The sequence below is a fragment of the Anopheles coustani genome, chromosome 3 (assembly GCF_943734705.1).
Source record: "Anopheles coustani chromosome 3, idAnoCousDA_361_x.2, whole genome shotgun sequence".
NCBI lineage: Eukaryota > Metazoa > Arthropoda > Insecta > Diptera > Culicidae > Anopheles > Anopheles coustani.
In genome coordinates this window covers 2921343-2946159 of record NC_071288.1, presented here as the reverse complement: position 1 = coordinate 2946159, position 24817 = coordinate 2921343, and the positions used below count along the sequence as shown (strand labels likewise).

Here is a 24817-nt window from a genome sequence, read left to right as displayed (position 1 = left end):
GGTGTTGATCTCTGTCGCTACATCGTTTACAACAACTGCTCCATGTGGAATCTGAAAAACATGAAAATCGTATTTCATGAGAAAGAAATCATACCCAAAGAAGTAGAAGAAACATTTTAAAAAATGCGTAAATTGTAAAATGTCACAAATGTACAATTAACTCGAGTTGAACGCAAAGAGTTGCAAATGTTCCAATCCTTTATCAAATCAGAAAGTTATTTGCTGTTTTTAGTGAGTGTTTTATGGACTGATGTTAGATTCAAAATTGAAAATTTGGGATAACATACAGTAACGTTCGTTTTAAAAATTAACTACAACACAAGTTGACAGAACGGAAAAAACTCTGCGCTGTCATCTTCCTTTCGGTCGATTTGTAGGCGAGACAGAGCGAGATACAAGATCAACAATCAGTCAATCGCAAAGGGGCTGGCTATAAGAGAGAAAGAGTAAGCGATAGTTTTGGCCCTTTCAGACTTTATTAACTGACGCACTTGCAGCAAAGTTTGTGCCAGTGGAAGCCGGGGAAGCGCGAGTAAAAGACGTCGTGTAGTTTCTGTGCGTTTGTGCTATTTTTCCTAGTGAATCTGAAGTGTTTGATTGCCCTGCTGGAATATTTTGATTCTGCTAAATCATGGCCTATACGAACAGTGAGTATTGAATGCGGACATCCCGCGGACACGGAAAAGCAAGGCGCAGTGACTCATTTTGGGGCGATCTATTGTTGGTCTCCCGTTGCGTTGAATGCCGATTCACAATCACGCGTTTTACCGTGCCGGGTAACAACGTTACCAAATAAGGAAATGACATGTCTCCAACGGTGGTCACAACGGACGGTTCTAAAACCGGGCTTCGGTTTGCCTTCTATGGGAATGTGGCAAAATGGTTCAGCTTCTCCGCTATCACTTTCGATTGAAAGTGACACGAATCCCGTTCAATTTCACTCGAGTAGGAAGGTTGCAAAATGGCAAATTTCGCAGCACCCCTCCCCAGCCCACTGCCTTTATCGAATAGACCGCCGCCCTTCCTATCAGATGGAAACAACCGGGGGATGATGAGTAATCAGTTGAAGGTGGCAATGAACTCGCTATTTCTCTGCTGATATGAATGTTTTGTTGTTTTTTTGTAATTGCAAAGGAAATGATCTGGCGGAAGTGATATTCTACGATGGGCGAACAGGGTAATTTTTTTTGGATAGTATTTTTCTCACCAGAGACTGTTCGAAGAAAGCACAAAATAACATGGGCATGTGTGTACGAATAGATGAAGGGATTAAAAAAAAAAGATAAATTGCCACTGAGAAGTTAGTTTTATAAATAAAACCGTTCGCAGTGTGTTCAGCCGGAGCCGGTGGTTTGGGACTGCATTGGCAATGGAATCGGGATGCAGTGCTCTCCAACATTGTAAGGGAAAAAGGGTCGTCGGTACGTCGGTCGTATGTAACGCACCGAGGCACACAACACGGTTTACCGTCGATATATTTTTATCTTTACGAACCCAATACAAACCTTCTTTGATAACACAGGAAAGAAGTTTCGATTGAAAGGAAGGAGCGGTCGTTTCAAGGCAAAGCCTGCTTGATGTTTCTATGCTTTACTGTTGCCGTTAGCTGTTGTTCTTTAGGCTGCTCGGACAAAACCATTCACGGTGTGCACTGAAGCGTCTCGAATGTAAACTTTTAAATTTCTTTTGTGTCCATACCACCCCAGTCGCCTTGCACCGTTATATTTATGCATGCTAACTGATGTTTTCACCCACTTTTACATTAATTCGATACATGCAGAATTTATCTACGCGACACTGCCGCGAACACAGCGAGGCCAACCGATCGTGCTGGGCGGAGATCCGAAGGGGAAGAATTTTCTCTACACCAATGGACACTCCGTTATTATTCGCAACATCGAGGTGAGGACCGAAATTCGAGTGCATTTCCAACATTGTTTTTCAACAATTTTCCTCATTGTTTTTTTTCTTTTCTCTCCAGAATCCGGAGATTGCCGATATCTACACGGAGCACTCGTGTGCGGTGAATGTGGCCAAATACTCGCCGAGCGGGTTTTACATCGCGTCCGGCGATCAGTCGGGCAAGATTCGTATATGGGACACGGTGAACAAGGAGCACATACTGAAGAATGAGTTCCAACCGATCGGTGGTCCAATAAAGGACATCTCCTGGTCGCCCGACAGCCAGCGGATCGTGATCGTGGGCGAAGGGCGTGAGCGATTCGGGCATGTGTTCATGGCCGAGACGGGCACATCCGTTGGGGAAATATCGGGCCAGTCAAAACCGATCAACTCGTGCGATTTCCGCCCGGCGCGTCCGTTCCGAATCATTACCGGAAGCGAGGACAACACGATCGGTGTGTTCGAGGGTCCGCCGTTCAAGTTCAAAATGACCAAGCAGGATCATACGCGGTTTGTGCAGGCGGTACGTTACTCGCCGAGTGGCCACCTGTTTGCGTCGGCCGGATTCGACGGAAAGGTGTTTATCTACGACGGTACGACATCGGAGTTGGTCGGTGAGGTCGGTTCGCCGGCGCATAGCGGAGGCGTTTATGGTGTTGCGTGGAAACCGGATGGCACGCAGCTGCTGACCTGCTCCGGTGACAAGTCGTGCAAGCTGTGGGACGTCGAAACGCGTACCCTGATCAGTGAGTTCCCGATGGGCACGACGGTGGACGATCAGCAGGTATCCTGCCTGTGGCAGGGAGAGCACATTCTCTCGGTGTCCCTGTCCGGGTTCATCAACTACCTCGACGTGAACAACCCAACGAAGCCGCTGCGCATCGTGAAGGGCCATAACAAACCGATCACGGTGCTGACCCTTAGCGACGATCGCAGTACGATCTATACCGGCAGCCACGACGGGGCCGTGACGAACTGGAACTCGGGCAGTGGAACGAACGACCGTGTTGGAGGGGCCGGGCACGGCAATCAGATAAACGATATTCGCGCGGCCGGAGACTTTATCTACACGGCTGGCATCGATGATTCGATCAAGCAGATCAGCGTCGAGGGCAACGTGTACACCGACGTGGAAGCGAAGCTCGCTTGTCAACCGCGCGGCATGGACATCCTGAAGGAGAGCAACACGATTGTGGTTGGTTGTGTGAAAGACCTGACCGTGCTGCAGGACAACCGGAAGGTTTCGACGCTGCCGATCAGCTACGAGGCGAGCGGTGTTAGCATCAACCCGGAGACGATGGATGTGGCCGTTGGCGGTGATGACAGTAAGGTGCACGTGTACACGCTGAACGGAAGTCAGCTGACGCACAAGGTCGACCTAGAGCATCTCGGACCGGTGACGGATGTTCGCTATTCGCCGGACAACAAGTTGCTGGTGGCTTCCGATGCCAACCGGAAGGTGATCCTGTACAGTGTGGCAGATTACAAGGTAAGGATGATGTTATTTTCTACCAATTTAGTATAGACAACATTTGATCAGCACCAGTAAATTATAGAAGTAAAATGCCTTCGGTATTTCCGGTGAGAATTTGCTCGATATACATTAACCTTTCCACACAATCGAATGTCGCGTTTTAGCCTCCGCACAACAAGGAATGGGGCTTCCACAATGCTCGCGTGAATTGCGTTGCGTTTTCGCCAAACTCGGAACTCGTGGCCAGCGGGTCGCTTGACACCACTATCATCATTTGGTTTGTGAACAACCCGGCCAAGCATACCATTATTAAGAGTAAGTTTCAAACCCAATGGGCTTTGGGATGAGATTTAGAGACTTTGAGTATCACTTATCAATCCCCAATCACTTTGTAGATGCCCATCCGCAATCGCAAATTACCCGGCTGGTTTGGCTCGACAACGAAACGCTGATCTCGACTGGTCAAGACTGCAACACGAAAGTTTGGAACATTGAGACTGCCGCCTAAGTCGTTGTCGGGTTGCGCCAGGAAAGGCCAGCTTCGAGCTGAAACTGGGAATACAAACAAGTAAACAATTGCGAAAACAAAAAAGGAAGGAAAGTGAGGAAATTGCGATAAGAACGAAACAGTAAGGCAGGGAAAATACTGTACCCACCACCACCAACACCACCTTACCCCTAACCCTTACCCTTTAACTTTAACTCACAAGTCGTATTTATTTCGTTGACCTTTTCTGTTACCTTATTGTTCGCTCCCTTAATCCTGGATGTAAAGGAGAAAGTCAGGACTTTCAGGAAGTCACTAACAACGTGTGCGGTACGGTACAAAGAACCTTATTTTTGTTTGTGAGTGTGTTTGTGTTCTTCTTGCTGTTTATCTGTTTTTAGACAAATGATTGTATTAGAGATTTGTATTACGTTCACATTTACTATAATTATCCTCATCCTAACAACTTACAAACCATTTCTCATTTGCCGTTACATTCGTTAGATTCACAAGTACAGGAGAAACAAAAAAACACTTTCGAAAAATCACCATTGAGCGTCAGCTTTCGTTTTAGTTTTGTCGGTCCAATTTTAGTTTGTGCCTTTTTCTTGTCCAAATGTATCATTCGCGTTTAAAAGGCCAATGATTACCACACAGTAAAAGTCCTCCACAATAAGAGGCTTTGTGCAGCAGGAAATCCAAATAATTACAGATCGAGCGCATGCATTTGCATTTAATTTATTGTTTTGCCAACCATATACACGAACGCATGCTTTTGGCTGCCTTGCGGGGTCTGCTCTACCAGGTGTGGCCAGTAGAAAAACAGAAAACCAGACGTGGCGATGACGATTGAAGTGGGTGGTTTTAGCGGTGGTTTACTACAAAAACGAAGAAAAACAAAAATGTCTACATTAATATACCTTTTTTAAGCGAATAAAGTGTTTTTTTTCCAAGATAAAATCTCATCGAAATTTTTTGCGGTTCACAACGAAACGTTCCCTTTCGTGTTTATTTCCATTTTTAAATTTGCAAAACGAAACCCTGCTGATGATTACATTCACAATAACATAACGAACCTTTTGCCTAGTTTGCATAAGAAGATGTCGAGATTTTGATTGATTCCCAAAGTGATTCACAACGGTCATTGTATACACCGTGTTTTACGCTTGCCACCATTATCGTGTCAAGAGAACCCCGAGCTTGATCGATAACTATGAACTGCTACTTCTATTACCATTTCAGGGAAAGCAACTAAGAGCGAATACACTTACAAATACTTATAGCTAGAGCGTATTTATGTTTTAAGCGCATCGAAGTAAGCCTGGAAATTGCCAAATCCAGAATCCACTAAAGCAAATGGCGTTGGATTTTGATTTTTTTTTTTTCGTTCTCATATTTGCCTAAACTGTTCCCCTAATACAAACAAACACACACGCACACATGTTCGCTCCTATTGATCTATTGACTACTCCTTACTGATTTACAGTTTTCTTGCTCGCGGTGCTACGAACCTACGAAATACCTGAGGCCAAATACGAAAAGAAAGAACAACGCTTTTCCTTGTTGTTGAAACGAAAAATGGCGGTTCAATTCGCGGCAAGGGTAAAATTCACAAGGTAGAGTTCTTAAAACTTCGATAAATCTATACTCTATCTATGTACAGTTGGTCAGTCTCTCGGAAAAATGTCGCTACACAGTTACAGTTTCTATTTCTAACATTCAACCAAAGACGCCCAAGGGGTAGGTTGGATTTTTCCGTTTGCCGGGGAATTGTGGTTCTGGGATGACTTTTAAAATTGGTTTGACGCTTCATGAACAAGATGTTCTGCATTAAATTTAACTGTCTCGTGGGGTTATACAATTCTACAGGAAATACGAATGTTCTATCTATAACTTTCGGGCTTCTAAAATGTATTAAACGGCGACGAGGTGTCCCTCACACAGGATTGGGCGTGATTGGGGAAAACTGGAATGGATTGTACTATTTATTCTGTTCCTTGGATAGGACTAATGGACTAAAGAATGCAAAATCTGTTAAGGAATCCCTATTTCTACAAGAGGTGTTGTTAGTATCCTGCGTGAAGGATCCCGTGGCATTTTGACTAGAACAGTTTTGAATGCATGTTGTGTTGATTCTATCGTCATTTCCGATCGATATGGTTCAGAAGGTATTATATTGTATTGTACTATTTTCTGTAACCCTGGATTTGGTATAGTTGGGAAAATGTCAACCGATATCGTCCTACGGTGTATTGCCTGGATCAGATTCCTTTGCCGCTAGTCATTTATTGAACCAAATGATCACCTTCCCGCCGAAGATCGCTCGCGATAACGACATTCTGATATTTGCTTTCCTCCTTCGACCCTTCGACCATTCGAGCCGATGGCAAAAGTGTGCCACCCTTTGGATGTTCCTCGCCAAACCCACCGCTCTCTGGCGACAGCTTCCCGTTGTCGTCCTCCTCCTCCTCCTCATCTGCCTCGTCATCGGCGAAGGCAATGTCGGCCATTTCGTAGAAATCACTGATCTGCTTATTGTCTACCGGGGACTTTGTGAAGGAAGTTTCCTTCTCTCGCTCCTCGGTCGACTCGTCGGAGGAACTCTTCCGGACGGACGAACCGGAACCGGAACCACCACCGGAATCGCCCTTCCGCCGGACAAGTATCAGCTCGTGTAGCTTCCGTCGGCGCCGCTCGGTCGATAGCTTCGTATCGCCGTCACTTTCGGAACAGACATCGCTCTTAGAGATGCTGTGCGACACGATGATGTAGTCGTTGCGCTTTTGCTCCGCAAGCTGCCGGATAAGTTCGGCACTCGGAGTCACGCTGGCACTACGCGGTTCGCCTTCCCTCTGCTGGTTCGTCAATTCCCTCAGCTCACCGTCTTCGTCGTCGGACAGGTCCTCCCCTTGGGCGCTCTTTGGTGGGCGATCCTCGTTCTCGTCGTCGTCGTCGTCGTCGAGTGGAGGTATCCACACAAGGAACGCCGGATCCATACCAAGGTACGATCCCGGCGCGGCACCGGCGTTAATGACATTATAGTCGTAATAGTCCATCTCCATGTCCTGTTCGGAGGGAGCCCCAAGTGAAAAGTCTGACCCAGCCAGAAGCTTCTGCAGGTTACGCTTCTCTTTGCTCTCTTTTGCATTTCGCGTTCCGCGCATTGATGACGTGCCGGTGTTGCGCCGCGTCAGGGGACTCTGAACACCCGGATCGGGTGGGGAGCAACACTCCTGTGTCAGGGAAAGATTGATAAACAGTTGATGAATTAGATATGGACCATTTTGGTGAACTAAAACACGCCACACCACCAACTCACCACATCCGAGGGACTCACGTTGGTAAGCGTGGCCGTGCTGGTGCTCGAAGTCGTCATCAAACAAGTGGCACTTTTCACCAGGTGCTGATCGCCTGCCGAAAAAGAAAAACAAATGGGGTTTCGTTAGTGCAAATTCCCAAATCGACAATATATTATGCAAATAATCCCAGCTCTTACTTCGCAGAGTGTCGGTGTCGTGTGGACGATTAGAAGTCCCACTTTTCCTCGTCACGAGAGGAGTTTTCTCTCGGTTTAACGATGAGTACGCCGAACTCACGGTTGTGGAATGTTCTTCGTCCGATTCGTGCGCATCAGTTGGCCCGGGGGAGTTGGCGGACACTTTCCTCAACCTTCGTGGCGACCCCGCACGACCATCCGGATGGTTCAGGTCGTTTAAACTCTGTAAAGGTGTTTCTTCATCAACGTCGTCACGTCGACTCGGATCGCCTTCCGTTCCCCGATCTTGCAGTTCCATGATGATCTCGGTGCTACCATCGGAAGGTCCACCTTCGGACCGACTTCCTGTTGACTCCAGTGTATACTCCACACTCTCCCGGAAGCGCTCATGCTTGATGGTAGTTGTCGCTCTTAGTGGTCGTAGCTTCACGTACGAAACGATCTCCGAGATGAGGGTCGTTGTGGAGACGGCTCTTGATCTTGGCTGCATCGGTGCCACTCCTGCAAGTGACTGACTCGAACCGAATAGCGTATGGGCAGGTGAATCGGCCGCCTCCATACGACTCGTCGCCAGTTCATACTTGCGATAGCGGAATAGGTACTGGACCACGAGCAGGAAGCTTACCAGCACGATGAAGCAGATGAATGCAATGGCACAGACGTGAGCAATCGTGAAGCTGGCGTAGCTCCGTAGACTTTGTACGATCGGCATGATCACTTTGCTGGCGATGGTCGTGTTATTACCTGGCACCATCATAACCGATTGATTTAATTCTGAAAGAGTAAATCATATAACTAATTTCAGTGGCCATTCCTGGAACTATCGAGACAAACGAATACTTACTTATTTGCTCCGCCTGTCCAAGGAACCCAGCGTTGCATGCCTCGTCGTAGTGTTCCGATTTCCGGGAGAAAAACTCAACCAACAGCACGTTGCCGGACGCTTCCGCCGCCGTGCCGGACCCTTCCGATCCTGTTTGCTCTGCTCCGAACTGCAGCAACAGCTCGTCAGCCACGGAATCACCGTCACGGATCTTTAACCATTGGCCGTCGCAGGGGAACTTGTGAAAGTCGATCGTCATCCGAATGTGACACCCTTCGTCCCCTTTGATCAACCACAGGCTACGATCGGGACAGCTGTGCGAGGACGAACCGAGCAGCCGCTTCGGTTTTACCATACCCAGATGGATGACGCAGCCACACCGACACCCGGGACCGATCTCCGTGTTGACATCTTCGATCTCCAGCGGCAGGTTCATGTTACCGATCGCTGGACTAAACATGCATTCCCACGAGTCGCCCGAGCTCTCCAAACCACACCGTTCCGTCTGTACCGATGCTCCCTTAGAGTTTGAATTTAAGAAACAATCCATTAGAAGTGTGAGAAGAAATTTTAAAAGTCCTTCCCTTTTTATTTAATTTCCTATGATACTAATAATTATTTACATTTGTGTCGCATTTGTAATCTTTATTCTCAATCTGAATCACTCTTTGAACCAACAAACTCGATTGTTTCATCCTCGATCGATTCCGGTGCGTCTACGATGACTTCATCCCGTTTTTCGCTGTCTCTAGTGGCTCCTTGCTGCTGCTGCTGCTGACTCGCTTCGTCGTCTCCGAAGGCACTCTCATCTTCCTCCTGTTCCTGGGAGTACTCGCCAGAGTTTTCCTCCTCGTCACCCTCATCATCACCATCATCCCCGTCAGGTGGATCACTTGCTTCCTGCCTGTCTTCCTCCAGGGATTCGTTCGATGCGATAAACACAAGCCTGGAGCCACTGACTACATCAATGATGGCCGCCTCACCGTCCTCCTCGTCTTGACTAGCCCCGTCACCGCCGGTGGACTGCTGGTCTGCCACAGCCTGGGATGCGTTCGTGCTGGAACTAATGATGGGCGATTCGGTGCGCTGTTCGTCGTGGCCCTGTGTCTTACGGAGGATCGTCTCCATCGACTCCCGTGGCAGTACACCGAGATCACCCTGATCGTAGAGCTCGGTTAGCGAGGCGACGATCGTCTCAACCGATTGGTGAGGCTGCGATTGCATCTCGAGCTCGTTGAGCGTATTCAGCAGATCGGCAATCAGGCGCTTCCGTTTAATCTCCTGGTAGGGCAGATCGGAGTCTTCCTCTTCACCCTTAAACGCCGACCGGACCGTGTACCGGACCGTCTTCAGTATATCCGCGATGCGTTCGAACTCCTTCCGGTGGTGCTCGGACTCGCTCCGGAGCGTTTGACGATCGGAGTTAATGTAGTGAATGTACTGCTCCAACACCCGCACCTTCTGCCGTAGGTGGTTGTACTCTTTCCGGGTCGTCTTGTTCTCGTCCTCCAGCTCACCGGCACGTAGCTGGAACGCGTTCAGTTCCCCATTTTTCTGCAGAACCGCCTCGAACTGATCCGTCAGCCGCTGGATCGTTTCCAGTCGCTCCTGGCAGGTTTGCATCAACCGTTGCTTTTCAACAACATCGATCTCAGCTTGGTTGCGCATCTCCGTGTTCATCTTTCGTAACTCCGTAAACTGTTTCTGCAACCGTTCTTGGGTGTAGATCATTCGGTCCATCTCGTTGTTGAGTGCAATGTTCTCCCGAACCAACCGCTGCGTATGAGCGGCCACACGAATCTCCGACGACTTGGTAAACTCCGTCGACAGCTGCAGCAGCTTGTTTTCCACGTCCTTGCGCAACCGATCCTTGTCCAGTATGACCTTCCGCTCCATCTCGTACAGTGTGCTCTTGTGGCGCTTGTTCTGCTCCTTCAGCTCGCTATCCTGAGCGTCGAACTTGGCCATCAGCTCGTCCCGCTGCAACCGGAACTCCTCCATCGAGTTCAGCTTCCCGGTGAGCAGTTTGATTTCGGACGTGAGCTGCTCATGCATCGCCTTATACTTTCCGTCGAGCGTACTGATCTGCTTCCGGCACTCTTCGTTCTCCTGATCGCGCACCTTCGACAGCTCGCTCAGCTTGTCCTCGAGCTCCACGATGGTGCCGACCTTCTCTTGAAGCGTCCGATCCAGGTACGCCGTCACATCGGCCCGGTCCTCCTCTATCTGTTTGAGGCGACTCTCCAGCTCCTCGTTGCGGTCCTCAATTTTCACATTGTGGGTCCTCAGCCGCGCCAGCTTCTGGTTCAAATCATTGATGGTAATCTCGTAGAACTGTCGGTCCACTGCACTCAGCCCATCGACGGGCTGTATCTCCGGGACGGCCTTTTTCGGCTTCTTGGGTTTCTTTTCCTTCGGCATCGTGAGCAAGACTGCAAATTTTGGGAAACCAAATCGGACTACTCGGTCGACAAAATAACACCGCCGCTTGTGGAGGTAGCCTTGACGACGGCGTGTCGAAGGTATATCGATTAAATTTTTTTCCGTTTCCAACACTAGCTTTTAGCTATTTGAAAGTAAAGCAATACAGGGCGTAGGGGCGGAAAAAAAAACTCTCAGCACCGGAATGAGGTTGCACGCGAACGAAAGTTTCCATTTGAACGTCTCTATGTGGCCAGTGAAACTCCCTTTTTTGCTCAGCATGAAAGTGAGAAGTCAACCAGACAACAACGCAGACACCGGAACACACCTGACACCCATTCCACCGGGCGATGGAACGAGTTACTTCGGACCGACACGAAGAGATTCGTGCTGTTCATTATAGGTATTTAGAATGTTGATTACATTAGCAGTGGATTTGGTCTAGGATATGCTATGCTGGAATTCGTGTGTTTTGCTTGGAGAGTCGTTTGCTGTACATACCGGGTGGTGTTCGCGTTACCCGCGCATTTACACTTTTTGCGCCGGGAGGTAATTTCAGCTTTATTAGAATCCATTTTATGACCATTCCTTCCCGCGTCCGTTTTCGTTTCGTGTTGGAAACCCTCATGAAAGTTGCCTCGAAGGTATACGAAGGAATGCGGAAAGCGTTATCCGGAAAGGGGGAATGTAAGGCGGGAGGAAATTAAATGGCTACCGTCAGGCTTCATACTTCGGTGAATTATCGTTACATGTGTTGCGACGACGCCGATGGCTGCACAGGGGGGAGTTTAAAAATTTCCATCGAAAACCTAAAACCGAAGGAAAGCTTTTCGAACGTGTTGCATGTAACACCGGGTTCGGTTGCCGTAGACAAACAGGCTACATCGCTCAACTTCGGAACGGAAAATCAATACTTGCAGCTGTGCTGCTACAACCGTCTAGGATGTTTTAGTGTACACAACACCATTTGGAACTTTTAACTGCCCCCCAAAAGTAAGCTGCTTTACCTTACTCCAGAACCGTAGTCCAGGGTACCTACCTCACAGAACTTTGCACCATAGCGAGGCGGCGGAGAGTCACAAAATCGATAGCGATTTCTTATGCCGCCCCGGCAAGTGGTCGAGCAGTGCGTCCAGTTGCTCCACGGTCCCCATCCACCGGAATCGGAGGCTATGGAAATGGTGGGAGAGACAGGAAGGTAATTAATCTAGCCAAAAGGCAAACGAAAATCATGGTTCGGGGGCGGTTCGATCAAAATAAGATTAATTCACCCGTCACTCATATTTTCGAACAAGCCGATGTGATGTCGCCTCCATCAAATTAAAATTTAATTTTAGACCAATCAACCCGTTCCATCAATAAACCCGCGGTGTGAATTCTCTTCTTCATCGTTGCCATCGCGACCTCACCTGACACTGGGAGCGTTGGTACGCAGTCCATCCGTATGTCGGCGACGGCTCCTGAGATTGCCTGGCTTACGTAGACGAAGCAGTACTCGACGAACTTTTCGTAGAACAGATCGCACTCGAAGTAGAGCGAGTGCTGCCCCTTGGAGACGCGTTGTTCGGCGATGTAGTGGAGGGAAGTTGGTGGAGCGAGCGAGAGGACGTCGGCCCGTAGTTTCGCGTACACCCGCACCCGATCGGCCTGGTTCAGAATGCACGCCGGATACTGGAAAAGCACTCGAATGCCGGGTCCGTGTGGATCGCACGGGAAGATACTTCGCGTGTGCACCGTAAAGACGTACTGTTTGCTCCAGTCGGCTTGTAGGAGGGCACGGGCCTGCAACAGCGGGCCCATGGAAGGATCGGTGGTTTGACTGGCGGCGCTCGGTTTGAGATGGAGCGCGTAGAACCCTGCGAGACCGAACAGATCGCACCGGAAATCGATCACTCGCCTTCGGGGGAGCCCTCGCACTTGCTCGATGTAAAGGATTTGTGCCTTCGAAAAGGGCACGGTGGCGTTCGCTTTGCTGCACGACTCCACCGACTTTCCGCAGTAGATCAGCTCGAGCCACAGCTCCGGTAGGTCGAGCGAATCGGCACCCTTGGCCGGAAGCTGGCAGCGTACATCGGCGAACTCTAGGATACCTTGCACTTTCGCCTCGGGATACGTGTCCGTCCGGTTCGGCACAATGGCCAGCCGCGCCACGGGCCACTCCACCTTCAGCGGCTGCCTGAGTCTCTCGTCAATTATCCGGGCGGGGTTTTCCTGATGTCCCTCACCCTCCTCCAGCACCACCAGCTCGTAGTCACCGCCGTGCAGGAAGTGATAGCACGGCACTTTGATTTGCGTCACGTTGTGGTTCGCGTCCAACCGGATGTCGAGCGTGGTGGCGACGGTGCCGCCCCCACCCGGGAGGGTGCGTGCAATCTGTAACTTCAACCGCCCCACCGTCGCCTGCAGCTCCTGCGGATCGGCATGCAGCTGGATGTCCAGATCGTCTCCGTGTGCTGTGTAGGAGCTCGGAAGCACCAGATTGCCTTTACGCAGCCCACCAACGGAGAGCGCTAAAGGGATGGAAAAACAATGTGGAAAATCTGTAAGCGCAATGCAGGCGGAATGACTTGTATCTACGCAAAAAAAAAGGATGTTTAAATAGGGACAAGGCTCGCCAATTTGTGTGTCGGTTGTTTTTTTGCGACTCACAAGCCAGTGCGAAGTGATAAATCAAAACTCTATGACCCCGTTTTGCGCCCTCGGGCCTACATCCGGTCGGCGGTACATCGTTTTCCTCGCACTTCGCATGGGCCAACAACCAACAATCTCTCCCTTCCCCGCTATGGTCCATCATGGAGTTGAAAATTACGAGTAGAACAATGCCGCACGGACAGACCGGGTCCACAACCAGACCGGTCTAGGTTCTTCCTTTTCCCTTTTTTTTCCGCTCCAGCAACACCCGTTACGTACCATTGTGCAGTAGGACGAGCAGAATATTTATGTAGAGGAATTTTCCGGACGTGGCATGCGCCCACCACCACCATCGCCCGCGCCACCCCGCAATCCACCGTCGGCGTCCGGTGAGGTGCATGCTCTGGCTGCTCGGTTTCCTCCGCTCGGATTGCTGCTCGGGAAGCCGGGAGACGGGCCGGGCATCAGAGAGTACATCAACGGATGGCAATGCCCCGGGTTCTCCTGCTACGCGGCTCGCTTCGGCAGATTTCCGGCAGGCACGGACCCTGGAATGTGTGCATCCCGCTACATTCCCGCTCCTACTGCTCGTCGGTCGCTATCCGTGGCGTGCCCATTGCTTCCGGGACGGGCTGAGAAATGATGTCCTGATGTTCACGTCCAAATGGGTCCCCGGCACGTTGTCAGCCGGATGGTAGTTTTCAATCCCGCGGGAGCCTTTCACGAATCACGGCAGGAAAGGCGGAGGACGTAGCGCAACAATTACGCACACGGTTGATAAGGCACAGATTTAGTCGTAAACCTGGTAAATTGGAGGAAAAAAAGACAGGGAAAAAAAATACAATATTACCATTTTTTCAACAGCAATGAAAGCGTAAAAAAAGGAAACAAATTTTCAGTTCCAAACGAGTGAGGTCGAAATGATAATTATTTGCTTGAAACACAAATAAAAACATATACGATGGTATTCAAAAAAAAAATGGCTGCTGTATTCTCTGTTCAACTTTCTTGTAACCTCGCACGAAGTAATATTACTATTTCTAGTAAAATAAGCTGAGTAGTAAGAGATTTTTTATTTATATTCCAATTTCTATTAGATAAAGAAAAAATGTCGTGCCAAATGCGATGCTTGAGAACGATGTAGCAATTGTTTATTTTTTCTTTTATTGAGCCTAAAAGATAGAGCTCAGACGAACACGAAAAAATAAAATTGATGACAATGTAATCTAAATGATTAATATTTGTTTGTAATATTCTAACAATTTTATAACACGACGGTCCACCAATATTATTCTACTTACATAATTACTTCAGCTTCAAAATAAGTGGGTATTATCGAAACAAGAAAAAAGTAATTTGTGTACTTTATCGTTAGATAAAACAGAATGTTTAGCTAACTGCTATGTTTGAAAACAATGTATTAATTGTTTCGATTTTCTTTTATTCTCATCAAAGTAAAAGATGTTTCCATGTATGCCTCTTAGTTTGATTGGTTTTGCAAGTGTTCGACGGAAGTGAGCAGCACCAGAAGACATTTCCTTTGAAAGCGGAATCCTTATCAACTACACACCATGTCAACTGCAAGTCTAATTTCCTCCGCAAGGTGAGGGGAAAGTATTTGTGTAACGAAAATGGATACTTTTCATTTACGGCGTGCAATCGATCCGACTCCTTAGCTTGGCTTCAAGCTTCTTAGGAACGCTTAACGCAACCGATGGTACATCGAGACCGGAGACCGGAGATTGTTGCGGGAGGTCAAAGTGTAAAATTAATTAATCATAGGTTTCACTTTACCAACCGGTACCTCGAACGTGATCTTGGTCTGTTCTGTGCCAGGGCTGGAGAAGCAAATTATGAGAAAATACACTCGCTTCACTCGGGGTGTAGAAACCGAAAACTCCTCCTCCTGCTCCTCCTGCTAACGATAGATAGTTAGCGCGTGTCTCGGTGACAAATCGAAATAAGAGAACGAACGGGAACCTTTACCATCTATCTTCAATCGAGAGTTTTCCATCCGTTCGGAACAGGCCCCGAACGAAAGCCAACTAAGAATGTTTACTTGTTTGCAGCTGGTAGTGCAAGTTCGGAAGCCATAATAAAATGATTTATGCGTTTAATTTAATCTTACGCAACCGAAGTTCCCACCTCCGTTGGTTGCGATCAAATTATCTGTATCATTGATTTTACACTGCAGCCTTTCGAAAGCGCCTCTAGGCAGTCAGTAAATCTTCATTCTTTAATTCTTAATTAAATTGTAAATTGAACAGATATTGCAAATCCTACCGAAGTCGAGATCTTAGACAATGGAGCCTTGAAACATGCTTCCGAATTGAGGCGAGGGTCTAATAAAATTCAATGTTGAATTTTACGTTTACCGACTGTCAGAAATATTGTTGCGAAATTCGCTAAACATTCCAACGTCTCGGAGTCGTTGGAACTCGAGGAAAAATCATTCGCATATCGATTTCATGTTAGCATTCCTTGGATAGCGCAAAATTGAATTCCGGGAAGTGTTCAACGCTGATGAAAGATTGATCAGATTAGGAGTTTTCTTGACGATGTGCGTGCCGAACGGATTGGATCAAAAGATTTTCGAGGCATTCAACGGACGGGATTTCGCTTTAACCGGATATTTTACATTCTGACAAGTCCCTTTGACAAGTTATTCAAATCGTGGGCAACATTTTAATTATTATTTATTCGTTTCATTTTATTTGCATGCTTCGCATGCTAAAGCGTAAACGTTCCCATTGGTAGTACCAGACGCCCAGTCTTTATCAAATAAAAGTGTGCAAACCAGGTTCAACTAAACGATACTAGTTTTAAAACAAATCGAATAGTTCCAAATCTACAAACTTTTATCTTACTCATAAATATTATGGATAATAACTATAAAAAATACGCTGACAAAAGGAAAGGATACACCGACGATTGGCGATTGAAAATAATTTTGGGGAAAAAACAAAGCTGTTACAAACTTTCCTTGCCATCACAGGGAAAGTGTATCAATTATCCTGTATCAACACGTTCGACAGAAGTGTGGAGCCACCGATCGCTGCCGGAAAATGGCGGAAAAACGGTGCAAATTGTTTACCCGTCCGAGTCTAATTCGTTTACGAGCTCTTGTGTGTTTGGGTGGATTACAAGGAACAAGCGAGGGTGTCTCCATATTATTTGTGTTCCCAAGAATCTCCTGGTTTAATGAAAAACAAAATGAGGAAGAAAAAAAAAACAATCTCATCTTTTGTGGGTTGAGAAAGAAATTGGTTTTCGGTACGGATTCGAAGGTCCATTGTGGGTGTTACAAGCACTATGATACAATCTCATAGTTTCCTTTGTTTGAAAAAAAATGTTTTTGTTTCCACTTTTCGATTGCTTTCATGGCTTACTACGATTCCTCCATCTTTCTCTTTTGCTTGCATGCATTTTAAAAGCCGGAAAAAGGAATGGCAAAAAAGATGTGGAAAAAGTAATTCGTTTTATATTATCTGCTGATACGAAACGGTGCGGAACCTCACACTTTCCGGCGACGAGAGAAGGATGATACCGAAACTATTCGAAGCCCTTGCCAGCGAGGGAGGATGGAACCGATGGAAAGTGGGATCAGCGCAGCGGGAAACCCGTGGAAGGAAGGAAAATCGTGTGACAACACACACCACGGCGCTAAGTGAGTGCAATCATTTGGCGGGAAAACTTTTCCCGGTGCCATAAATTTCCACAAACATCCCAACCATCGAACCACCGCTGGGTGGTGCTGTGGTGAGAAAAGCGGGCTTTAATGGGGCGCCGCTTTTGCATTTGTTTTTTTCTTCCCCCGGTATTTTACTCTCCTTTCGTTGTTGGCGGGTACTTTGGTTACAAGTTTTGGCAACACGCAAGTCAAACAAGGCGGCGCGCGTTTTCGGCTCGGCGGTGGTACCGGTGGGCGAGAAAACACCGGAGTCCGGACAGGATAATGTCGCTAGCAGGCGCGCGGCTTGTCCTTTGCAAGGAACCGTGTCTGTTTCTTTTTTCTTTTCACGTGGTTTTGCTTCATGCCAGCCAGTGGGTACATTTCATCCACTCCATCAATTGAAGAATTGGGCGACGGACGGTGTATGTGCGTGTGTGTGTTGAGGGAAATATACGAGGCCTTGGAAAGCGGCTGAAAGTGAACCATCTGAAGGAGATGGAGTCGTTGCCGAAATTCGTCCCCATCCTGACGATCTCTCTCGCTTTTCCTGTGGGGTTCCTTTCAGGCCCAATAAATTATTAATTTGGGACCAGAATTAACACAAATATTGCGTTACAATTTGCGACGCACGGACTAAAGGGCGTAAAGACGAACGGGATATATCGTCATCCTGGGGTGGTGAGGGAAGTCACAAACCATCCCCGGGAAAAAAGGGGACTATCCAGCGAAGGTATTGTCCTGGAAACGGCCCGTCCGTGGATTCGTCCGACGGAATTTGTGTGGATCTTTCATGGAGACGCCTTCGCTAGGGGGGAAGGTTTGCTATTATTCTCCATCCAAGAGGCTAAACGTTGGACAAACAGGGGAGCTTCCGCATGTGGCGTCAGAAGGTCGCGTAAACCTTAAGGTACAACCCCCGAGGGGTTGTGGAGGCGCTGTGGAGGTGGACGATTTCAATAACATGAAACAACGCCCCACAAGTTTAGGGGAGAATGTTCGTACTGGCAACGTTGAGGGGAGCAGATCGGAGGCATGTCTTGCAGGCGGCATGAGGGAGCAATCAACAGCGCGACACAGCGACACTTCCTTCCGGTGTACTCCGTCGGGAAATGGGGGACCGGGGCTCCAGCGCGTCTTATTCCAGGCTGTACACTGAAACACTGAACACCGGGAAAAGGATCAACCGTTTTCAGAACCGTTTGGAGGGGCGAGCGCTGCGGGGCAAGGGTGGAAAGACAAGATCACTTCGAGCCACCATCGTAGATAAGACAAGGGATGCAAATTAAATGAAATGGCCCTCTCTCGGTGTGGTGCTCCTTGGTGTGTAGATCTTGTCTGGAAGGTAATCTCTAAAAAGAGACTTTGAAGAAGGCTCTTTGAGATCTTGGCCAAGATTGCATTCCCACTCGGCGAACGAACGGGGTTTTCCAGCACACTTCAGGGAGGCGAAACCGCGGACCACCTGAAGGCAATAACTCGCAACTAGGGAGGACCTACATCACCGCGTACTTGACGTGCGCCAGGACTTCTCCAGACTTTTGGGTGGGTGGACATCGAATCGATAGCGTGGGCTGAACCCGTCGCAAACTCGTCAAAGTCGAGTACTTGCGCGTCCATCACCCGGCGAAACTCGGTGGAATGGAATGAAATTATAAATCCTCCCCTAAGCAACTCTAGGATTCCGTGAGTCCCCACGGGAAGGAGAGGGTCATGGGCAGAGACGCTATCGAACGTCTGTATCGCCAGCCGTGGTGAAACAAATAGAGACGAACCTGCAACGTTGCCCAAGTCCAGACATAGTCCAGAACTTACTTCCTCGGACAGGAATCGATTGCCAAAGGGGAAATCCCCACCTTTTCTCTCTCTCTCTCACTCTATTTTTCCTCGGGGTAGGAAAACACCGGCGCGTTTGGAAGCGGAAGACAGCGTGGAAAATAATGGCCAGCCTGGTGTTCTAGTAGCAGCAGTACGCGAAGCACGGTCGCTTCCGAAGGGGGATTATTTCCGATGGAGGGTTTTTGGTTTGCATTTCGGTGTGCGCTTGCAGTGCGCGCGTCTGTGTGCGAGTGGGCGCGGGTAGGAGTAATTTCCAAACCTCCCGCAGCTACGGGTTTTCCTCCTACGCTTCTTCTTCTTTTCGACCATAATTTTCCACCCCCCTCCCTCGGGGTTTTGTGGGCTCGAGATTGCATGCAGGCCCAGATTGCATGGGCCGAATTGTGCACTGCAGACTGGAGTACGCGACACTGTATATCGCTCGCTGCGTAATGCGTTCAATTTGTGTCTGTGTGTGTATCCGTGAGTGTGTGGTTGTAACTTCCACCCTTCGCTTAAAAAAGGACCTGCCAGGACCGTTCGAAGCGTTGGTACGCTGCGAGATAGGGCTAAGCCGCCAGACAGCGTCCTGCTGTGAGTGTATTCAATTCAGCCGAAAATAAAAATTAAAAGAGGAAAAAACAGTCCCATGAAAAAGGTAGGAAACACTTTCGTACTCTCTCGAGTTCCCGACCCTTTTCTTTTTCATTCAGTCTGTGAAGTGTGTGTTTTTTTTTGTATATTGCGTGTCGTGCTTGTGGTAGTACAATTGCGACGCTAATGGTAATGAAGCTATCATTAGCTGGAAAATTGCTGCAATCAATAAGAAAACAATTTTCTTTTCACCCCGTGACGCCCCCCGACGGCCGAGGAAATTCACTGCCTTCGCAGTCCCTCAGTGTCTGGGAAACCCGTAGATTATTTTCAAGATGGACAAAGTTTTCCACACACCACGCATCCGAGCCGAGATTTCCTCACACACTCCAGATTTGTTTTGTTCTATTTCGAACCATCTCGTTCCGTTGGTTGAATAATGGTAGCGCATAAAAAAGCACCACCACCTCCACACGGTGTGGATATCAAAAGGCAACGGGCGGACATTTATTTTAACCTTTCAAGCAGGATTTTCCTCTTGCCCACGCGGTGTGTGTGTGTTTCAGGGAAAATTGAATATTTGTGTTCTGTTTAAAAGTGGCGTGGAGTAAAAAAAAAGATACAGCAAGGAAAGGAATAAAAAGAACAAAGCTGCACTTCACTCCGGGCTCGGAAAAGCTAGCGATTGGACGGAAGTGAAGGAAGTGAAATCAAATCCTGTTCGCACGTCCCGTCCTGCAAAAACCCTCCTCCCCCCCGCCCGCTCGCAAACGGAAAAATGGTTTCAAACACCCGGAGTAGCTTTCCACCGAGGGTTTGCAGATTCTCACCTGATACGGAAAATCCGCCCGCACGGCGATTCTTATCAACTGCTCCGTCGACCGTCCGTATCCTTCGCCATCTGAGTGGGTGGGGTGGGGAAAAAAAAGGAAAACAAATCGTACCGTTCCGCGAGTGAAGGAAAAGCGCTCGTTCGTTTGGCGAAGGAAATGACACCACGAAGGTTTTCCCGTCCGTTTTGTACGGAGAAAGGACGGAACCGGGCAGGGAAAGGGGGAGGCGTACCAAATTTCCTTATCTTTTCTTCCACGCGACCACCACATCAACTTCCCACCACGTGCCTCCTCCCTTGGTCCCCTCCTTTCTTATCATGTATGATTTTTAACCAACAACCCTCGTCGGAAGTCATCGAACTCTCTCCGGTCCTGCCACCTTTTCTCGTTCCGCTGGCCCTCTTCTTAGGCCCACCCCTTCGTTGGGTGTTTTTCCCTTTTTTTCGGGGGCAATTTCATCCCTGTCAGCTCGCGTAGAACGGAGCCAGTTCAGTTTCTTCTCCTCCTGACACACTGGAGTGATATATTTTTAATGGGTAAAACAACGCGCACCGAGCGTGACTCACGCTCGTGGGAGTGTGTGTTTGTATTGGTGTGTGTGTGTGTGTGTGTGTTCGTGTGTGTTTTAAGGGCCGGATGTAGACGATGGGGAGGACAACCCATCCCGAGCGCTCACTCAATATCACCGGTGAAGGATGTATTGGAAAATAGAGATACATTGCGGGAAAACCCCTCCGGATTTCCATTCCCGGGTTTCCATCGACGGGCCAAATGATGAGGATGGTTTATGTGTATCGATACTTTTCGGGGGGTTCGTTCAGCAAACCGAACGAGTCGGCGGCGCCAGCCAGTCCACCACACCCCTCTCCTCTGCCCTCGGGGATATGATAGTTTGTTGAGGAGTTTGGGAGATTCCATCCCACGCCGGTAATGCTGTGCAATCGAGCGTTCGGGTTGAATCTCGGCTCTGTTTTCTGTATTGTTTGGTTGACATTTTGATTCTTTTCCTATTGCCGTTGGCTTGTTTATTGTTGTCTACCCGGTTAGGGGTCGGCCACAAAATGGAGTCCCTTTTTTGAACCCCCCAAAACCGAACCGAATTCCTTACGATCGAACCCCGACCGAACGATCGTGAGGCGCACGAAGTTTGCACGTCAGGCTCGGGTTCCGGAACGGTGATCCGGTAGGCCACGAGAGAGGTCAGCCTTGGGTTGTGGCCACAAACACAACATCCCCCCTGATCCCGTGGGTGGGCTTTTCAAACGATTCTTAAAGAACCTACCCATCATCGAGTGGGAAATGCTTGAGTTCAAATTGGATGTGAAAGCAAAATGGGATCATAGTTGGCACGGAATAGCCATAGCAATGGGTGGGTGTATCTTTTATTGCGAACCCAACCAGATTTACGATTGTCAACACTTTGCAAACCTTGGTTTGCTAATGACCTCTGTTGGTAGCCGAAACGCATCAAATGAGTAGTCATTTACACTTTCATGGAAGTGCTTATGTAAGAAATATGATAAACAAAGCATAACAAATATGGACATACTTGTATCGACGAGAGGAAAAAAATACACAAGATTACTGAATGAGGTAAATTAGATTGTAAAGTTACGTTGCTTAAGCTCTTTAAAACTGTGTTATGATCGAACAGCCTTCAACATTTGTTCTTTTCGAGATAAAGCTGTTAGTGAGAACAAACCATCGGCCCTTCCTTTACCATTTTGGTCAAAAAGGATTCAATAATGATGTAGGATTTGCTCTGAACACACAAGAAACACTACTTTTGATAATGTTTGCTTTATAAAGTTGTTGGCATTTTAGAATTTCGAATGAAAAATTGTTTTAATTTTTCCTTTATTGAATGTTTACGATAATACAAGAATGTAATTAACAATTTAGGATTTTAATAACAGACAATCGTTATCGAATGAAAATCGTTTGAATCAATGATACATCCTGTGATAAAAATAGAATGTTTACATAGTTTTTGCAAATATTTCTTTAAGGCGTAAGTTACTCAACATTGAATGGAAGTTTATAAAAGAAATGCGACTCCGGGGAACCGATCAAATTATGTTCGAATGATCACAGAGGGGTTCGTTTGAAAATATGTCCTCTGCTTTGCAACAAACGTTGTCGTTTCGTTCAACCGACGCGAGAAAAATCATCCCTCGTCATCGAAAACCATCCTGTGGCGCTCCAACAAAGGGCGGGGGAAAATCCCCCAAGGAACTGATTTGATGTTCGATGGAAAACACCTCTCCCTCTCTCTCTTCTTCGTCAAACACCTTTCCGTGGTGTTCCGAAAAAGACTCCCTCCGTTCCTTGTTCGGGTTTTGTTGCGTTTTTAGGTCCATTATTTGATCTTCAATGCACTTGTCCTTTGGCGCGCAAACAAGTTCGACTGCGGGACAAGTCGGGTGGCAAAGTGTCCTTTATGTCTCGACGGTTGCATAGAATGGCGAACAAAAACCCCCCCACAGCGCGACACCCTTCCTCCCAGTGGAGCAACGTTTGATCATTTGTTACTTCGGCAACAAAAAGCGGAAGACGTGCTCCCAGGCAAAAGGAGCCTGGTATCCTGCCTTGGACAAGCTTCTTGGATGAAATTGGGCTCAACAGCGACACACGACGTTCACATTCGTTCCCGGGAAGATGAAACACGTTTGACAAAGCATCAAAGGTACATTCGGCGGGGGAGGGGAATCGGGGAAGCCACAAGGGGAGAATGTTTGATAGGAATGTTGTTGCGTAGCTTTGCGCCGTGGAAATTATGCTCTGACCCAAAATCGGCGCCAAGGGAACACTAACACTGCCTCGGTTTGTAGTTCGCTTTCATCGAAGCCGATGGAATTTCTTTCATTTCGGTGGATTATCGAAAACTCGAGCACTCGGGATACCCGGGAAAAATCCCAAACCCGGTTCGTACCTCTTCAGACGGAGCCAGCAGCTGTGGCAGCCAGTGGCTTTTCAGTGGCCGGCTTCGGTTGTGGTGTGTCGACATCCTGGAGTTCTGGCAAGCCTATTTGTCTAGCTGGAAGAAGTGCACACGCTGTGTGTGTGTGTGTGTAAACATAACAAGCACGAAACTACACGGAAGTAATTTCGTCCTCGGAAAAGGGAAATGGCTGTCGCAGCGAGAAATGCAGAGAGAGAGAGAGAGAAAGATAATCGTATACTCTTCCCGGGGTGAACCACGGACTGATGCCTCCTCAAAGACGTCCACCTTCCTGTTTCAACAAATTACGATCTCCCGTCCCCGGGCTGACCACTACCTCTCCTTCCCGGCGGCATCATTCCCGGTTTTTCCTTTTTTCCCCGGAAAGGGACGATTTGCTATCCCAGCCTCTTGAACGTACGTACACGTCCGGCCCAAGCAGAAGACGATCATCATTTTTCCTCCAGCCTTTAAAAACCACGAAGGGTAAAAAAACCGCCCCCCAAACCCCAAACACCCCAAGCCTTCTGCGTAAAGCCGGGCCCGTTTTATGCCATTTTCCGTCTCTTCGCCATCACTTCATTTTCTCGTTATGTGTTATTTTCCAACGTGGCGGAACAAACGGGCGATCCGGTGGAAAGTGCCATTTTCCCTTTTATGCGCGCCTTTGCCGTTTTTTTTTTCCCCTGAACCTCGCCCGTCATTTGCATACACCCTCGGAAGGTGGAGGACGGGGGTAGACAAACACACATGTGTAGGAAATGGCTCGGTGATGATTACTTGTGGCTGGGTGGGTGGGTGGGTGGGTGTGTCTGTGGCCATATATTGACCGTTGGATTGAGGAATCCCATAAAATGGACAGAAATGCGGCCCGGAGCCCTCGGGTTTGATGGTTCAGTATCAAATGAGTTCAAATCGAGGCCGAACCTTGGGTCATTTCCCATCCGTACGGCCGTTGTCATTTGATCCGGTTTCCTTCGCCGGCCCGCGTTGCGTTTCCCTCGCCCTGGAAACCTCGCAAAAGCCACCCAAATGCCACCCGCGAAAAGGCCTACCGGTTCAACTATGCGCAACCCTTGGAGCAACGACGCGACCAAGCGGTGAATATTTGTTTCCACCGTAATCGTACAGATTTATTACATTAAAAAATACTTGAAACAAAGAGTCACGATTAAATGCATTAATATTTTGATATAAAAAACAATTCCCGTAGAGCTGTTACAAATATCGGACATTCTTTAATTTAAAGTGAAGGGATCAGCTTTTCACATGATTACAGTTTTACAGTTTAGTATTTCCAACGAAAGTCTCTTCTTTATGCCATTATGTGCAGAAGGAACTTAAAAAGGACAAACATTTCATAATAAGATGCAGAAAAAATATGAAAATACTCAACCAATGTGGCCGGGCCCTCCCAAATAAAATGAAACAATACATTTGTAAAGAGTTTTTCAAAAACTTAACGTTACTGAATGATCATACAATGATCTTGTAACACTTTACATTCACATTTATTCCATTCCATTAAGGGTTAGGGCCATTTGAATGCTTTCTGGTGCGTGGAAAAGCGTAAACGCCTTTCCTAACCAATCGCCAACGAAGTCTGGTTCGATTAATCAAATTTTGCTGCAATGATATTGAATGTCTATTCCCCTTGTTTTTCTCTCTCCTTCCTTTATGTCCATTCCCAGTATTTGATGAAACTCAAGCAAAAAATCAAAACAATT

At 47.8% G+C, this 24817-nt stretch overlaps 3 protein-coding genes across 3 annotated transcripts; 1 reads left to right on the top strand and 2 right to left on the bottom strand.

Moving 5' to 3' along the window:
• Positions 1 to 517: 517 nt before the first annotated feature.
• On the top strand, positions 518 to 4621 carry LOC131261524 (actin-interacting protein 1). The gene is made up of 5 exons (XM_058263583.1): positions 518 to 647; positions 1781 to 1902; positions 1982 to 3391; positions 3541 to 3691; positions 3772 to 4621. Exons 1-5 carry the CDS (start codon positions 632 to 634, stop codon positions 3882 to 3884), a joined length of 1812 nt encoding a protein of 603 aa, XP_058119566.1. The 5' UTR covers positions 518 to 631; the 3' UTR covers positions 3885 to 4621.
• A 1527-nt stretch (positions 4622 to 6148) lies between these two features.
• Positions 6149 to 13634, bottom strand: LOC131260177 (uncharacterized). The gene is made up of 7 exons (XM_058261849.1): positions 13514 to 13634; positions 12013 to 13113; positions 11643 to 11773; positions 8204 to 8702; positions 7360 to 8133; positions 7183 to 7274; positions 6149 to 7096 (listed from the first exon to the last, which is right to left on the bottom strand). Exons 1-7 carry the CDS (start codon positions 13632 to 13634, stop codon positions 6149 to 6151), a joined length of 3666 nt encoding a protein of 1221 aa, XP_058117832.1.
• On the bottom strand, positions 8834 to 10603 carry LOC131259017 (cilia- and flagella-associated protein 157). Its single transcript, XM_058260427.1, has one exon. It carries the CDS (start codon positions 10601 to 10603, stop codon positions 8834 to 8836), a length of 1770 nt encoding a protein of 589 aa, XP_058116410.1.
• Positions 13635 to 24817: the final 11183 nt, after the last annotated feature.